This window comes from Notothenia rossii, assembly GCF_949606895.1.
Source record: "Notothenia rossii genome assembly, chromosome: 6".
Lineage (NCBI taxonomy): Eukaryota > Metazoa > Chordata > Actinopteri > Perciformes > Nototheniidae > Notothenia > Notothenia rossii.
Window position 1 is genome coordinate 69,937,376 of NC_136909.1, and position 18,836 is coordinate 69,956,211.

At 42.3% G+C, this 18,836-nt stretch overlaps 1 protein-coding gene across 1 annotated transcript; it reads left to right on the forward strand.

Annotated features, from left to right (window-relative positions):
- Window positions 1–309: 309 nt before the first annotated feature.
- mertka (c-mer proto-oncogene tyrosine kinase a) lies at window positions 310–18,784 on the forward strand. Its single transcript, XM_079690335.1, has 19 exons — window positions 310–571; window positions 1,710–2,025; window positions 2,433–2,533; window positions 2,615–2,785; window positions 7,328–7,414; window positions 7,532–7,647; window positions 7,731–7,920; window positions 8,592–8,737; window positions 10,304–10,439; window positions 11,193–11,337; window positions 12,056–12,144; window positions 15,581–15,676; window positions 15,774–15,854; window positions 15,953–16,045; window positions 16,164–16,282; window positions 16,398–16,507; window positions 16,649–16,808; window positions 17,440–17,576; window positions 18,004–18,784. The coding sequence occupies exons 1-19, from the start codon at window positions 487–489 to the stop codon at window positions 18,443–18,445; spliced, it is 2,820 nt and encodes a 939-aa protein (XP_079546461.1). The 5' UTR covers window positions 310–486; the 3' UTR covers window positions 18,446–18,784.
- The last annotated feature ends 52 nt before the right edge of the window (window positions 18,785–18,836 follow it).

The window sequence follows — 18,836 nt, forward strand, 5'->3', positions numbered from 1 at the left end:
TCACCGTGGTGGTCTATGTATTGTTAAGCTACATGCATGTGCATAATGCTTGTTGTAAGATGCAATAGGTGATAGTGTAAGGTAACATTTCTGTCTCTAAGAATAGTAAAAGAGAATAATTATTAGGAAAATAATGTACATATCATCTCTTGTCAAATGAAAATAGTCTTGTTTAGTGCTTAGCATGCATCTGTTTTACTGCTGGATTGTTGTTGTTTCTTTTTTATGTGCATTTCCACATTCAGTCCCGCCTTCATGGGACCCCTCCTGTGACGTCGGGAAAAGTTCACTTTTTTTCCCCCTCCAGCTGAATGTGTTCTCGTGTCAACAACTCTTCACAGCAGCGGCGTTGGAGACATGCTACTCGGTGATGTTGGTTACTCTCGGAGCTGTAGTGTCCGGTACCGAACAATCCTCTTAGAATAAAACACATTTGGAGCCTGTTGCAGGACAGAGAGCAGCAGTGAAGAGCTGAGACTGGTCATCATGGCACATATGTCCACTCCAGGCTGGTTTGGAGCCTTTCTCTCTGCCACGACAATAGCCATTATTGTGGGGAGTCCGGTCAGCGGTGAGTTGTTTATCTTCTTGGAGATTTTCTCTTGTCCGTCAAAGTGGCATCTCACGCGTAATTCGATCCATGTGCAGAGGGTCTGTTCTCCACAGCTGGAATACATCATAATACTTGAAATAGCTTCATAACCGCCGTCGGAAATCTTAAATAATTTTAGAATGTATACTATTTTAATGTAATTTATTCTTACAGAAAATTCCTGTAACGATCTAAAAGCATAAAGCAAACAGCGTGTCCTAGTACTAAACGTGTAGCTACCCCTGGAGCTTCTTTTTTTAATTATAGTAATACAACAGTGGCTCGCTCACTCAGATATAGGCTGGAATGTGTAAGTAAAAAACACACTACTAAACATACTGACGGTAAAGAGTCACTTCAGAAATGCATTTGAACACATTAAGTTGATATTCATTCATTTGTTGGCCTTATTTAACTGTTCATACCTTCTTAGATACATAAAGTATATTGATTTTCATAGTAAATATATATATTTTTCTTTTCCTAAGTAAAAACGTGTGCTGAAGATCAGCAGATTAATTGATTGGTGATGAGAGAAAATAAGTCTTCTTTAATCACAGAGTCCACAAAGTAATTGAAGTTAACATTTCTCATATATTGCCTTCATCTCTTCTATATCATCATATTTATTTGAAGATTTAGCAGTTGGTTGAAACAAAGAAGCAATTTTATTTTCTGTAAGTAAGTAATACAGACAATTTGTTCATGAAAATAATGTAACTGTTGTGAGGTTTGAATGATACTCTGTTTAGTTCTGGTTTTGTAAAATGTGTCAGATGTAACACCTGCTCAGTTCTGTCACTTTGGGAGGCAAATCTCTGATGCTTTTTATCAAAACCTTTTGGTACGATATGATAAGATACACTTTATTGTCCTTGTTAGGACATTTATTTTGGACTCCATCCTGCAGTTCCACAATATATAAAAAGCACAACATAGTACATGATAAAAGACTAGCATATTCACACATTACTTACACTACATGTACACAGTTTGCACATGCACATATACACAGACAACATACTGACCCTGACAGCCTATTGCTCAAACCCCGTCACCGACATTTGAAATCCATGGTTGAACATTGTGCTGACATAACTTCCCCTTCTACACACAGATCAGCACTCAAGGGGCCGGATCCATCGTCCCATCAGGACCTCTGAGCCTCTTGTGGTACCAGGCCGTGTTTCAAGGGTTTACCTGACCCCGGATCAGCTCAGACGGCTGCACTTCAAGCCCACCATAGGCTCCATCCAGCTGTCAGAAGGCCATGAGGCTAAATTTAACTGTTCCATCGACATCCCCGATGCCAGGCTGGACCCCGCCATCCTCTGGTTGAAGAACGGCCAGGAACTGGCAGGAAACGTACAGGTGGTGATCAACGAGCTCCAGACCACCACAGACGGGGTCACCACGCTACTCTCCACTGTCAGGTATGTGAACACAACAAAAAAATGTCAATGACTGATTACTAAAAGCACAATGACTAGTCTTTTTTAGTCCATTGGCAGGAAAATAATCACCAATCGTTTAAAACATTTGTGAAATGTTAAAGTAATTTTTAATGCAAAAATGCGAGAAAAATACGTTTACTTATCTGTTTTAATCATATTAAACTGAATATTTTTGGATTTTAAAGGGGCAAAACAAGGCAAGGCATTTAAAGAAATCACCTTGGTCTTTAAGAAACTTGGATGGACATTTTTTATAATTTATTTACATTTAATGGCCAAAACGATGTATCTAGATGTTTTTCCTCAAATTGTTCTATAATGAAACTGTTAGTTGCAGCCCTACTAATTACACAGATTGACAAATGTCTTCATGTACTGTATCACAGCATTGTCCATGTGCAGCGAGCGGACTCTGGGGAGTATCGCTGCAGGCTGAGTATCAACTCCCGAACATTTCAGTCTCACCCGATCACCATTGAGGTGGAAGGTGAGTTTCAACATTGTGCCAACATTTAGTTACTCTTGAGGCGTCCACATTTGTCATGACGCTCTTTTAATCTGTCTATAGGTTTACCAACATTTATCCATCAACCAGAGGACCGGAACGTTACAAGAAGCAAATCTTTCACACTTTCATGTGAGGCGGTCGGACCTCCAGACCCTGTTCAAATCCGCTGGCTTCGTGATGGGTTACCTGATAGTGACTTTCATAACTCTCCAAGCAGCTACTCTGTGTCAGGTGAGACAACACAAATTCCACTGTCTCTCTTTTTTTCCACACATACAGAGAAAATAGTGTTTCACAGGGATCTACTGAATAACAGCTATACTGCTTCCCTCTTGTTGCCTGTTTCTGTTGAAGTGGTCTTGAAAGAAAAGTGTTATTTCTTACTGTTCCCCTAACAAATTGTCTGGGGTAGGATTAGAATATAATTTGGCATAACGCTTAATAACTGCTTGAATTTGGCAAAAATAAGTTGAAATTAGCCAATATAGGATTCATATGTTATTCCCTTATCAGTCTGAATGTTTTGGAAGAGCTATGGAAGTAATTTACCTCTGGTAGCAATACTTTATTTGATTTAGAAATGCTCCTTCAAAGTCCTTTTTATCTGCCTTCTAAGTGCTTTTGATCAAAACTTATTTGTGTGTTTTAAATTTGATAAAAGAAAAGAAGCCGTTTAGTTAACTAGACGGACCTCTGTCTTGTTAAATATGTTTCAAAAGTGTCCACTAAAATGACACGCACACTCTACAGATATTAAAACAGTTGATTAGTTTCACTTTGAATAACATCCTCCTGTGATTCAATGTGGAATTGGTTCACCAGTAGAGATAAAGGGACCTCTGAAAATGGTGACAATGTGTGGAGCAGGTCTTACTCGACTAGCTTCACTTTGTTGGTGGTTTCTATTCTGCCTCAGCTCTGCTGCCTCAGCATCTATACACTGCTTACGCCAATGAGATGTATCACCACGGTCAGCATCACTGGGGCCTCCTGGTGCACCCTGAATGGTTAACTGCTGTCATTCATGCGTGGTCTTTGCTTTTTGTAATGCTGCTATACTAGCTGTGAACTCAAGATAAAGTGACACATGGAATGCAACTTAAAAGAGGAAATGCTGACATTCTGGGAAGTAAAATATTCAGCTCTGACAGAGAGCTATGAGGAGATAGATACCACTCTCATGTCTGTTGAGCACATTTTTGGCTGGTTTCAAGCAGCTATTCAGGTTAGCTTAGCATAAAGAGTGGATACTATGGGAAACAGCTAGCCTGGCTCTGTCTCTGGTGCAACCAGATGCCAGGTAGCTAGTGCAGAAAGAGGCCAAGAAGTGTAGTGGCAATTTCTTATGTTACCTTATATGGTAAAGCCAAATACTTCTAAAAGCATTGTCTAACACTATTGTACAATTTCTTGATATATGTGCTCTTTTCTCTGTATACTCTAATGAGGGTTATTATTCTCAAGCGCTTCAAGGCCACAGAGCTGATTTGGCAGACTATGTTGAAACTACTCCTCTTCACACAAAGTTTGAACTTCCATATTCTGATAACCGTTATACTCAAACAGCTCAAGGACACAGGTGTCTATAGTGATATGAGACATCTTTGTGAAAGCAGATTTCTGAGGCGTTCCGCCTAGCTACACAAAACTCTGTCTGCCCGCCCTATATCTTGTATATAAGCTTTGCCATTCTGTGACTATTGCGCACACTCCTGCAGACTATCCTATACTCTGTGAGACCTGTACCTTTGAAGCTTCAAATAAATAACCAACAAGACAACGCTGTTTGCTTTCACCAGTTTATTATTGATTACTCTCATTGTACATCTTTACAGTATCGACGAGTTTAAAATATCCACGACAGAAGTAAACGGTCATTGACAATTAACTAAATAAAGTGTTAATGAGTGACCTTTGATCTTGGATTTTGACACCTTTGAAGATAGCTCGGCTAGCCATTTTACTTGTTTCCAGTCTTATTCGCTGTAGACTTATATTAAATGAAGAATCTGGAGAGTGGTAACAATCTTCTCTTTTTTCTATCTCGTCTAATCAAATAGAAAGGCTGGAACTATAATAGTAATTGTCATCGTTAGTTACATAACATTTCAGAATACATCTAAAAGAACAAACCCTAATTTTCCCAAAGTCCAGTTGACATAATCAAAAAAAAATTTTATGACCTGAACAGTTCGAAATACTTTACTTCAATAGAAACATTGAAAAACTATAAAAACAACAAATGCCCACAAAATATTAGTTTTTGCTTTATTGAATGATCGATTGATACTTTTTTCAGCTACCTTACCTATGTAACGTTTTTTCTACATAAAGTACAAGTCAAGATTGTTGAACAGTCAGTTCAACATGGAATCATCTTTAAATTACATAGCTGTCTTTTTCACATGGACTCTCCCCTTTATGCCCTGGGCTGCTCTCTTCTTCAAAGCAAACATTTGTTATTCGAAGCATAACCTTTTGGCTCTCTAACCTCTAGTTTTCTGCTCGCCGTTGGCTAAGAAGCCCCACTGCAGTATGAGTGGTGATACAGCCCGACACTGGTGGGGTTAAAGGTTTAGAGCCGTGCTTTGGTCCAGCGTGTGCAAGGGCCTGGGCGGTAAGAGGAAGGGGGGCTGCATAGGGAGTCGGTTCGGGGGTTGGCTCCGGGGACAAAGACCTCATTCACGGGACTGCCCACCATACCCAGCAGGGAGGGGCTGGACACAGAGGCTGGCAGGCTGCAGGCCACCAAAGCTCTGTGCAGGACCAAATATTGGCACAGTAAAACAGTGTAAACCCACTATTCTGCACCCCACGCACACTTGAAGTCTAGTCTAGGGCCCCTTTTGCCACGAGAGCTTGGATCCCATGGTATTAGGAGAGAGCCTTTGTCATGTGAAGTGGTGCATGATTGTTTGTTTTGTTTTAGAAAGTTGTTAGCATGCATCCTAACATTTCTATTATAGCCTTCTGAAAGAGAAGTGATGTTGAAGGGGATTTAATTCAGATTAAAGAAATCCTTCTTATCCACATTGCATTATTTAATCTGTCTCAGGACAAAGGTTTACACATGTTTTGAACTTTAGCTATCGAATACACAAAAACAACTGAAGACGTGGTACACAGCAATAAAGGGGGAACGTTGTTGGCTAAGTTGGTGGACTTGTTAACTTCCTAAATATAAAATGAAAATAAAAAATAACAGCTATCTCCGAATGCTGGAGAGCTCCCTCCATAATTTGTGAAGTTTCCATTTGAGATGCCAACCTATTTTTTTACATGAGCGTTACTGTTTTTTATGTTGATGTTATTGCCAAGTACAGTGAAAGCAGAAATGCAACTGCATGACCTTTTTCATATTATGTTCCTTTCATTACCAGAAACGATACGACTTAAAAAGAAAGTGTCTTTTATTGAGCCATGAGCTGATGTAATTGACACTTTACTGTAGATGCCTGGAAGAGAATCAATGCATAAAGCCGTTCCTGAAGCTTAATCCACTCCACTGTTGTCATATATTAGCACAGTATTTTGGATACACTGATAGTTTTCAGAAAATACTGCTAAATACATGCAAACACAGGCGGTTCTCCCTTCAAACAAAACCCTGTGAGAAGTAGCCCATTTGTCATCATTTTAACGTTACTATAAAAATAAAAAAACAGACTTTATGCAGCATATTATAACCTGACAGCGGTAGCGTGACTCAAACATTGGGAAATATTTCTTTAGAGTAAAACTGTAGCTGGTTTCTGAAATGTAATAAATGTTTCCTGCGCCATTGCTTTTTGGTAAAAATTATATAAGAATGACCAGTTCCATTTGGATTTACAGTGAAACATGCTCAGTGCCCACACTGTCCCAACCGTCTGTTTGCGATGCAGTTGTAAATGAGGCATGTTGTAATGACATTTGCACAGCTTGGCTGGAAAGGCACCGATGCGTTTGCAGATTTCTCTTTGAACTTAAACATCAGTTGTGTTGTGCAGTTTTGATGCGTGTGATACAAAGTTTATTTCGATGTTTTATTTCCTTCAGGTTGATTAAATGATTCAGCCCAAACTATTTCAAGTAAGGCTCTATTCGTGCAAACAAACGCACTGTGGTCAGTGTTTTTGAGTGCTCTCGAGCGCACAAAGGCTAACTAAAGAGGATGTGATAATTGTGATATTGTGCAGATGTAAACAAAACATCCCAAGTTGCTTCCAGACATCTCTCACAGGCTGTTCTTTGATTAGCTTTGTGGAATTGTTTCTGAGATAGAGACAGTGGAGGACAGTGCACAAAAGGGACACTATTCATCAGTCCTATTGTAACTGGGCAGATATGTGTCTGATGAAAGACGGAAATTGTGCGTCCAGGAAAAAAGAGGCCCAGCAAAAGCATTGTATCCTCAGTACATCACACTGGAGAGGTTCAATTTGAGCTTACTGCATGAGCTGCTTCCATGTGAACTTTAGGGGTTTAATAAAGGGGTTAGTCATCCCCAAATGTGTCGTTTTCTTTATTAGTTTCACTCTTGTTTCTCCTTTGAGGCTGACATGACACTTTTCCCCATATCCGCCTTTGACACAGAGAGAATGCGGTTACTTTGACTACAAACCTCACCAGAATTTGTCTGGCTGGATTGTATTTCAGTTTTTTTCCAAGTATTGAAGTACAATGAAACCACTATCAAAACATTTAGCTCTATCTTGACCTTGAGGATTGGTTGTTTTTCATTTTCCACAGAGTTGACTGACTACAATGTCCTCTCTAATGTTTCATTTGCAGGTGTGGACAAGTACATTCAGTTCAGCTGCGAAGCTTACAACTCCAAGGGTGTCACCACCTCCAGAGAAGCAAACATCAACATCAAAGGTAAAACTCAAGGTCTTTTGGGGGCTGTTAAACATTCCAAGAGGTTTTCGTGCTCTGCAACTGAACATATGCCTCCATGTTAGGAAGATAATGAGCATTTCTTTACGATGTTTTCAGTGCTTCCTGGGCCTGTGTCTAATGTCACTGTGACGGAGAGGCAGTCTAATAAGTTCCTGTTGAGCTGGAGTCCGGGGCATGATGGTTTCTCTCCGATTACTACATGCCTCATCAGGGTAAGCCCTGTCACACATGAGCAAACGATGCTGTTGTTTAATGTCTTCAGATAGGTTCTCAAATATTCTTTGTTCCATCCTAGGTTAGAGAGGTGAGTCGCAGGAAAGGGGAGGTGATGACCATCAGGTTTATCAACGTCACAGTGCCGTCTTTCCAGAGCGAGGTCCCCGGGCTGAAGGCTATGACGTGGTACAACCTGAGTGTTTCCTGCAGCAATGAGGTGGGGGGCTCTCCTGTCACCATGTGGATCCAGAGCAATACCATTGAGGGAGGTGTGTGAGTACTTAAGGAAACTTGGAACAATTTACAGGTTGAATTTCCTTTCCAGTTGCTGATACAACACCAGATTTAGAGAAATGGCTGCAAAGGAGACTGTTCTTCCTTAAAAACCACCTTGTGTGTTTACTTCTAAGAAGAACCTATGTTATGATCCTGCCTCCTTCTCTTCGTAGCGAATTTCTGTTTTGGTTTCAGGAACATAGCACTATGTAATTAGCCTACATTCCCATCCAAAATGTGCTTAATGTAATCCTCCTTGCAGTAGCACCATGTCTAAACGGGAATTTACGGTAGTTGCACAACTACCTGCTCAGCTCAAAGCGAGTCCCCTTTAGAAAAATATCATATCCACTAAGATCTCTGTTACTTTCCTGAAGGGTCACATAGGAAATAGGAGTGGTGTCACTGAGAATACAACGTTCTTAATGGGTGGAGCTGCTCCCAGTTTCCTTCCTGAAGCCAACACAGGGGATATTTTAGTTGAAAGATGTGATACGCTATGCCAGGAAGTGACCACATACCAAACTGTAATCAAAGATTTCAATGAAGGGTCAGCTTACTTTTTGTTTTGTTTTATAGTTTGACAATTCCTTATTTTATTTTTTGTACCTCTCTTGGCAATGCTTTAATCCCTCTGTTTGACATTTTTTTATCACACTCTCAGTGCCATCAGTTTATCCCCAAAATGTGACAGCACGGATGAATGAGTCGTGGCTGGTAGTCCGGTGGAAACCTCCCCCAGATGACAAGATTAATGGCATCCTGAGTGGTTATGATGTTATAATCAGACATGGCCCACAAGTAACTAAGGTGAGCTTGCTGACAATGCGGTAATTAAAGATTATCCATTTTTGTTTTATTGTGTTCTTCCTTGTTTATGTAGCAGTCATATTGACAGTACTAGTACAAAAGCAAAACATGACTTTTCATATATCATGTTATACTGGTAATGTATAGTTAAAATGCACAGATACATATGAACAATAATTATGCTATTGTTAGTGATGTTATCGTTGAGGTTTTTGGAACATTCCTGATAAAAATGACTCATGCAGACAAATATGTAGAGAATGAGTCTCGCATTTAGTGAATATGTGATTCTCCCTTTGTCCTGCCTACTGAACCAGAGGTCAGCTCCCCTATTATCTTTGCTCAACAGTTTTTCTATTTCCTTTTAAAATCAACAAAGCAGGGAAAGTTATTTACGAGAAGTGCCTTTTCTTTTTAGAAACACCCTTTAACTTTGTTTTGATAACATTTATTTTTGGAAACATCAATTGTCCTGTCATACTGACTGCGTTAGTGCTCTCTGGTACAATAGTGAGTTTCCTGTCCTTCTTTTCTGTGTCGTAGTTAAAGGAAGCTGATGGTGTGAAAGCTGGCAGTCTGTTTTCCTTTCTTCAGCATGTGGCTTTGAGTCATCTCACAGGGAATGGGATATGAATACAACGGGATGTGTACTACAGGTCCAAATAACCTTATGCTTTGTCAGTTGGTGATATCATTGCTGACAAACTATGTAATAGTGACTGGAAATGTGCACAACCTGTTGTATCCTCTGTCCCACTTGCCCCTTAAACATACTAATAAAATAAATAGTTCCAAGTATCTTTAAATTAGAGGAATAAGTTCTTTTGCGTGTTTCATGGTGGTGTTGCCATCTAATTTGGGAATCTGAGGTTGTTTCCCAAAATGTGTTGAAAGTCTGCTGTTGTAAAAACATTTCACCACATGTTGCCCACTGCTTGATGCCACAGACATGAAAGACCATTAATCATGGGTTCTTGGTTCCCAGTCGGACTGTCAGCAAATTTGTAACGCAGAGGAACCCCACTGTGTGTTGTGAAATACAGCGCTCGGTCTGTCACATGTTCCCTGCCATTGCAGCACATGAACTAAGTCCTTCCCTTTTTTTTAACGAGAGTTGCGTTATATATGATAATAGTATAATTAGTAAAAAACCAAGATCCCCAGGATTTCCCAAGAAAGGTTTATTACTGCAAGTGAAACAGATAAAAGGGACTTTTATTTTGCATTTCATGTTTGTCAAAGTGAAAATGAGAAAAAAAGGAAGACACTGAACGAAAGAGGACATGAAAAGTTGTTGACCTGGATTTAAGATGTTGCACAAATGTACAAGATGTTCTTTATCATGCTGGTCCTGCATTGGATGTGTTGTCTGTTCATTAAGAATCTACTTCTCTTTCAGTTTACATGACTTACTGTACCTTTTAACATCTGTTTGGCTTGTGACCTACAGGTTAAACTCCAAAAAGATAATGATTTACTTTCAAATCTTTTTTTTTCAAAGTGATGTAATTTTGACACTGGACACAATTAAGTAGCCCTCTGTTATTTTGCTTTGTGTCATTCCAGATCCACACAAACACCACCGTGGTCTTTGTAGATGTGCAGGAATTCAACACAACCTACAGTGTGGAGGTGGCTGCGTGCACGCAGGCAGGGAGCGGCATGGTCAGCCCACGAGTCTGGCTGTTTGTGCCAGACGACAGTAAGCTGCTCTATTAATTTATCTCATCTGGAAATGGTCAACCTCACAATCTGGCCAACATAGTTTAGATGCTATATTATATTAACATTATGTGCAATGCCTTGTTTACATGCTACTGTGACAAAAACATTTCCTAGATTAGGATCAATAAAATCAATCTTATATTATCTTTTATTATAGGCCTACTTTAACAACATTGCTGCTCTATTTTTAGCTTCACTGGCAGAATTGCTCTAGTCTAGGAAGTGTAATGTTTGTTGATCAGTCTACTCAGATCTCGATTCAAATCTACTGAAACTAAACGATGGATTTCCTCAGGGAATATATTGTAATAACTTTAATTTAACAATCAGATGTTAGAATTTAACTTAATTTAGAAGCCTATAGTCGGCCTCACAGAACCATTAACATACTGTGAAGATGTAGAGGCTTGTGTTGAGGCTTAAGCTTTAGTCCAGTTAGATCGACCAAAATTTAATTATATGGGATTACATTTTCCAAACTATAGTTTAAAATAGTAGTAAATCGTTTTTTACGTGTATTTTATTCATCAACGGCTATGGCAGAAAATATGCAATTCAGAATCAATAATCAGTTATTCATATTAATTCACTTCAAACAGCTCTGACATGTTGGAAAATCAACATTTGTTGGGGAAACTAACCATGATCCGACTTTACATTTTGACAACTTTACATTTGGAGAGTTTTTCCTACATTTTCACATGCTTATGATTTCTTCTTCCTCTCCCAGGGGTGTCCCCGTCATCCAGCCCCGAAATCAGGCCCTCAGACTCGGTCAATGTTGTGCTGGGCGTGGTGTGTGGCTTCTGTCTTCTGCTGCTTATCATCTGGGGGGCTATCTGTTTCCACAACAGGACTTATGACTCTTGGCTTGGGTATGCTGACTATCTCTCACCTTCTGCGCAAAGACGATGTTAATTGAATTATCAACCTTGCTCCAAGTTTAATCGTCTTATCCTTGAAGTTGCTACAGATCACTGAATGATAGGTCCAAACTTGAAAACACCTTTTATTTTATTTGCACACACATAAGACTTCGTAAAATCGAGATAATGTCGAAGAAATAAATACATATCAGGAATTAATAAAACAAAGAAATAGGTTAACAAAAAAAGGGGCAAAAATATACTTAAAATCTGTTGATGTTTTAGTTAATTTAGTTTCCACCCCTGGGGGTTGTGGAGTAATCTTTCTTCAGGGGGACACTCTAGTAGGAATTAAGGAACTGAACATATCCGGACTCTGTTAATATACTGCCTTTGCTTCCTCTTAATCCCCATTGTTTTTGCACCTGAGGCCTGTAATAACTGGGCAGCTGGAGAGATGGACAACAACCGGCTGATAATACATTATTAAGAAGTCTGTGACTCAGTCTGGCCACTCAGGATATGCATCGGAATGTGTCATAGGCTGCTGTTCAGATAGGAAAACAGTGTGTGACCTCAAAGTCAGGAAAGCAACAACTCAGAGGGTTTCCTCACTATGACCCCCTCTTCAGCCTGTGTGTGCATGCTTACTGAGCTGTAGTGATGTTTCTGAGAAAAAGCAGTTCAGCATTCCCTGTTTTTCCTTTTCCCCTGTCCCCCCCTGCAGGCGGCTGTTTGGAGGTGGAGAAAAGCTGCTGCCGTTTGTGCTTTACACACCGCAGAGATCTTACAATCGAACCGCCATAGAAGTCACACGTATGTTCTGGAACAATACTGTGGAAAATAAATAAAGTGCTATTTCGTCCCTACTGACCGCCAGAGGCGCTGCTTTACACTGGATATGACATGTGCAGCTCGAGTACCAATAACAACAAAGTCACCTGTGACCCACGTGACGCCGGCTATATGTGCCGGTGTCGTAATAGGATCAGTTCCTCTCATGGCTGCGCGAGAGTACCGTTGCTACATTCTTGTAGCCTACAGCATTTCGGTTGGAATGTTTGATCTAAGGATTTCTCTGCAAGCAGCTGGCTGCGTGCAGCTTCGCGACTGAGTCGGAGCCGCGGGCTTACTCGTTCTCCAGGAGCTGTGGCCGGCTGCGCAGAAACTTCGATCGGACAGGTTGGTGTTGGCTTGGTCGGTGATGGCAGTGTTTCCGCTCCCTCTCCCAGCTAAGTTGTCCTGATTACTGTCTTGTTTGCTATTTGGCTTGAACTTTTCGGTGACGGCAGCGTTTCTGCTCCCTCTCCCAGGAGTTGTCCCTTACTTTTTCTGACCGTGCGTGGCGTTGTGCCAAGCTATCATTAGCATTTTGAGTTTCCGGCTTTGTCATAGTATTGTTAACTGACTGGGGGAGTTGTCATATACGTTACGGCATTTTTACGACAGTTACAGTAAGTGGGAGTGGCGCGAGAGGTAGTCGATGTGGGGATTAACGAACCACCGGAGGGGGCAATAAAGCGTCCTGTTAAATAACCAACTGTTCCGGTGTCTGTTAATATCTCAGATATTACAGGCTTTAGCTGAGTTTTCTTGTTTAGCTAGTAGCAGTAGCGTCGCTCAGCCTAACTGTGTCCTGCCTGTGCAGCCAAGTTTGGCTGACGCTGGGATAAGCACCCGTGCTGTTTTTTCTTTAGAAGCCAGTTTTTCTGTCCTTGTCGCATCTTTCTCCAGATCAGTTCGGCCGTTCCCGGCGACTCGAGGGAGCGATGGCTATGGGTTCGCCCCCCAATAGGAGGACGAGAAACAGGCTGTCCTCTAAGGTGGATCGGTTAGCTGCCGACATGGTGCTTTTCCCAGCAGCAGCTCAGCTACTGAGCTGCCTGTACTTCCGACCTTTGGGTGGTTTCCACCCTAACCCAAGGATACGAATTGCAGTTCCTACGCCGGCCCCTAGCCTTCGGCCGGGTCAGAAGACCCTCTGCTTCAGTCTGGGTTCTACTCGGCGTAATTTCTTGTTAGCAAGAAAGTCGGCGGATTCTGTCCAGTCTTGGACCTCAGAGGAATCAACAGATTCCTGAAGGTGCTGCCCTTCCGTATGCTAACCACAGCAGACACCCTTCGTGTTTCGCACAGGGGGAGTGGTTCGCAAACGTGGACTTCAGGGACTCCTACTTCCACGTGCCAATTGACTCCCATCACCGGAAGGTTCGCCTTTCATGGCCGACACTATCAGTTCCGGGTTCTTCCCTTTGGTTTCTCCCTCTCTCCAAGGGTGTTCACCAGGGTCGTGGCGGCAGCTCTCGCACCCCTGCAGGCACGGGGCTTGAAGGTCCTGCCGTATCTGGACGACTGGCTGGTCTGCGCGGTGTCCCAGCCTCAAGTGGCCCAGGATACGGCGCGCCTCTTATCTCACGTAGCCCGGTTGGGCCTAACAGTAAACACAGGGAAGAGTTGCCCGTTCCCTTCCCAACAGGTCACTTACCAGGGGATGGTCCTAGATTCGGTCGCCATGAGGGCCTACCTGACACCTCGTCGTGTGGACGACATTTCCCACCTTCTTCCCATCTTCAGGCTGGGAAAGATGGTGCCTTACATCCAGTTCCTCCGGCTCTTGGGCAAACTGATGGCGGCCTCAGCCGTTGTGCCCTTAGGCCTGCTGTCGCTGCGCCCCATGCAGTGGACGCCAAGTGGCACAGGCACAGGAGAGTCAGGGTGTCTCAGCGGTGCCTCAACTCTCTGTCGCGCTGGAGGGACAGGGCCTATCTTCTGATGGGTGTGCCCATGGGCACCAGGGGGGCACTAGGTCCGCACAGCTGCTCCAGATTTAACAGAGCCTCTTGTCTTGGGCGCTCCCCCGCCTGGCCAGTCTGCGGGCAGTCTTTCTTCCAGGAGACCAGAATCAGATTGCAGAATTCCTCTCTTGGCACAAGCCTCCACCGGGGGAATGGAGGCTTCATCCAGAGGTGGTGGAGTCAATTTGGAACCTTTTCGGAAGAGTTGAGGCACTGCCCCCTCTGGTTCTCCTGGACAGAGGTGACCAGCACGATGGGTCAGGACGCTCTAGCGCACGACTGGCCAAACAGTCTCCTGTATGCCTTCCCGTCACTGCCTCTGATACTACAGACGCTTCAGAGGGTCCTTACTCAGGGGCACAGGCTCCTTCTGGTCGCCCCCCGCTGGCCGGGAGAGTTTGGTTCCCACAGCTGCTTAATCTCTGCTGCAGCCCATCATGGCGTCTCCCCAACAGGAAGGAGCTTCTGTCACAGCTCAGGAGTTAGATCTGGCATCCCGACCCTCACCACCTTCAGCTCTGGGCTTGGCCTCTGCGGGGCCCAACCCGCTGTTGAGAATTTTCACGGCATCTGTCAGGGAAATTATCCTGAATGCCAGAGCACGATTCACTCGACAGCAGTATGAGTGCAAATGGAAGCTCTTCTCCCACTGGTGTTTGAGTAAGGCTGAGAATCCGGGGCATTGCTCTGTGGCCACCATTTTAGAGTTCCTGCAGTCCCTTCTGGATAGTGGACGTACTCACTTCACTTTGAAGGTGTATATGGCTGCTATCTCTGCCCGACATGTTGGAATCGACGGCGCCACGGTGGGGTGCCACATTTTGGTGTCCTTCTTTCTGAGACGGGCTCCACGGGAGCGTCCCCCTAGCACCCGAGGGCTCCGGCTTGGTACCTGCCATAGTGCTGGATGCCCTATCATCTCCCCCCTTCGAGCCCCTGGCCCAGGTGGGGCATAAGTGGCTGTCCTTGAATGAAGCATTTCTGCTTGCCATAACCTCAGGGAAGCGAGTTGGAGAGCTACATGCCCTCCCCGTGAGCGATACATGCCTGAGGTGGAACTCCGATGGCTCGGGTGTTGCCCTCTGGCCAAATGTGGCGTTCCTGCCCAAGGTGCTTCCACTAGCCCACTCCAATCGGCCTATCCAGCTGGCACGCTTTAACATTCCACAGGAGAGCGGCACGCCTGAGTTGCTGTGCCCGCGAGAAGATTCTGGGAACAGATCCTCTGACGATGCCGGCAGATATAGCCGGTGTCACATGGGTCACAGGTGACTTTGTTGTTATTGGTACTTGAGCTGTGCATGCGCACGATGGACATATCCAGTGCTAAAGCACCGCCTCTGGCAGTCATCCGGGACTCATAGAACCGTAGTTACAGACGTAACTATCGATTTATGTTGTCCTGCTGAAGGCACTTTTTTAGAATACACAATAATTTGACTGGGTCCTGTCTACAGTGGGGAACCTCGGTGTAAGCAATGAACTCCAGAACAAACTTCAGGACATGATGGTAATGAGGAATCTACTCTCCATAGGAAAGATTCTTGGAGAGGGTGAGTGAGCAGAGTCATTTAGAGAATTGTGTGGAAAACATTCATATTCACATGACTGATTTCAAAGTATGAATTATTCTTGATTTCATTCAATCAGGTGAATTTGGTTCCGTGGTGGAGGGGCGCTTACAACAAACCGACGGGACATCTGAAAAAGTTGCTGTGAAGACAATGAAACGTGAGCTTTCTTTTAAAGAAAAATTCAGTCCATCATCTATAAACTATTAAATTAGAAACAAAACAATACTTCTTCTGTTTTATTCTTATTTTTTTCAGTGGACAGCTTCTCTCAAAGGGAGATCGAAGAGTTCCTGAATGAGGCAGCATGCATGAAAGACTTCAACAATCCTAATGTTATCAAACTGCTTGGTATTACCTCTTCGTTTTGTAAAATCCCACTTTACTGTTTCCTGCAAATTTGCAATGTCAAATGTTTAATATCAGAGGTTTAGTGTGCATGTCCTTACATTCATTTGGTATTTTTTAGGTGTGTGCTTGGAAATAGGCCCAGGAAATTTTCCCAAGCCCATGGTCATCCTGCCTTTCATGAAATATGGAGATCTTCATAGCTTCCTGCTGCGCTCACGCCTGGGAGAGAGTTCTGTGGTGAGATTTAACGCATAATAAGTTACCAAAATAAATTCCAGCTATTATACTTGATCCTTATTATTAAAATAAACGCAATAATTGTCATTGTGTTGCTTTGCTCATTTTTCTGCAGTTCTTGCCCACTCAGACACTCCTGAAGTTCATGGTGGACATTGCTTTGGGTATGGAGTATCTCAGTGGTCGGAACTTTCTGCACCGTGACCTCGCGGCTCGCAACTGCATGTAGGTTACAAAATGAAAATAATCTTAATATCGATTTTAGATTAAAGGCAAAATGTTCTCGGTCATTTTACTTTTTCAGTATGGTTCTGTGATTTGCAGCTCCCATTTATTCTTAACCCGTTCCTGCTTTTTGTTTTATAGGCTGCGTGATGACATGACGGTGTGTGTAGCAGACTTCGGGCTGTCTAAGAAGATCTACAGTGGGGATTATTACAGACAGGGCAGGATAGCTAAAATGCCTGTAAAATGGATCGCAGTAGAGAGTCTGGCTGACAGAGTTTTTACTATAAAGAGTGATGTGGTAAGTACGTTTATCTGCTATCGTGTCTTCACCGCTATCATGTCCCTAAAAGAAGAACTGCCACTCTCTGTTTTGCTCATTACTGTCTGTTGCACTTTAAAGGATTTTTCAGGGGAATTCACACAGCAATAATTGGTCAGCCCTGCGTGGGAAAGTTTCTGTTTTACCGCCTCATTTATCCATGTGTGGTAATTTAGGATGTATGCCTTCTTTTACAACTTTTCCCTGTTTTTGAAATGATAGAAATCTAGAAGATTTAGAATAAACATTTTAGATTGAAATCCAATTGGAAATAATTCAACATGGTTTTTCAATGGAATTGAATCGCGATGAAATCATATATCAAGATTCTGTGATACACTCTTACAGTGTGTTGATTGATGATCAAATGTGTCAGTAGCTCTGTGAAATGTTTTGAGGGAATCATTTTAAGATCGTGTTTTTGTCGTTACATCACAGTTCACTTTACCATTCAGTTCAGTGTGACAACCAATGGTGTGTGTATCAGAATATTTATCACTTTTTTAACAGTTAGTCAGTAATCACTTGACATTTTAAAAACGTTTATTTTGCATAAGGTTTTATAATGGGAGAAAATACTTATCTAAAGTTGCAATTCTGTGTCATGCAGTGGGCATTTGGCGTCACCATGTGGGAGATTTCTACCCGAGGCATGACGCCGTACCCTGGAATCCAGAACCATGAAATCTATGACTACCTTCTTGAAGGACACAGACTGAAGCAGCCAGGAGACTGTTTGGATGAGCTGTGAGTGTTGTCTCTTGTTCAAATATATGTTGTCTTTGGGTTTGATTGTGTTGAAGTTGACATTGCCGAGTCATGATAGATTACAAAATAATAACTAAACATTAGTTGTTTAAATCTTGCAGGAATGTTTAGGAATAAAATATGGGGACATTTCTTTAAAAGGTCCTCTGTGTTGCAGCAAACAACATGCTAAGCTTCAGCACATATAGAAGTTGTTTGCACTTGAGGTGCTGATACAGTACCTACTTTGTTCAGTTCTCTTTTTTTTGGCAATCATCCAGCGAGCAAACATCATTAGTCAAAAACAACTTTGAAAACTTAACTGCCATGAGCAGTGAAAGTAGAAACTGCTTATGCAACTTGCACATAGGATCTTAAATAAATAGTATCAAAATTAATAGTATTTTCTTCTTTCACCTGTGTCTAGGTATGAGATCATGTACAGCTGCTGGAGGGCTGATCCACTCGATCGACCTTTCTTTCCCCAACTGCGAGAAACTTTGGAAAAACTCACAGAAAAGCTCCCGGAGACTTTCAGCAAGGACGATATAATCTATATTAACACCAGCTTTCCCGAAGAGGACCCTGATGGAGAATCATCAGCAGCTGCACAACATCCTGTGTTCAACTCGTCGCCTTCCTGCAGCCATCAGGCGGCAGAAAATTCAGTAGTTACTGCAGACATTCATGGTAGCCTGGAGGATGAGGAGGGTGAAGAGGATGATCGCTATGTGGTGGTGATATCCTCCCTCAGACCTCCTGCAGTGGACACTCCTCTTTTGTCAAGTGATGCTCGAATTCAAGCCAATGGAGTGACTGATGTGAGGGCTATGCCTCAACGCTCAAGTGACACTTCTTCCCTGCTGTAGAGATTGCAACCCAGCGGAACAAGATGAAAACTGAAAACCATCTATGCCTCACTGCACTGGGAGCACCTTCACAATTCCTTATGTGGACTTTCTGTAGAATTTTTATACGAGCAGTTTCTGCATAAATTGCTAGCCTACGTGTCAGTGTTAGGACATCAAATAGGTTCCATAAGCTTAAGAAACACTCTACTGTGAAATTGTTTACCGTATGCATTTTGTAATGTCATGTAAATATAATAATGTACAAAACACTTTTTAATGTGATCTTCTATATTGTAAAAAGAAACATGATTCATAGATTTCTTTAAGATTTCATTAAAATGAAATTAATTCTGCCAAGATGTGTTTATGTGTGTGTAAATCAAAATGGTTATTATAAAAAGAAAATATA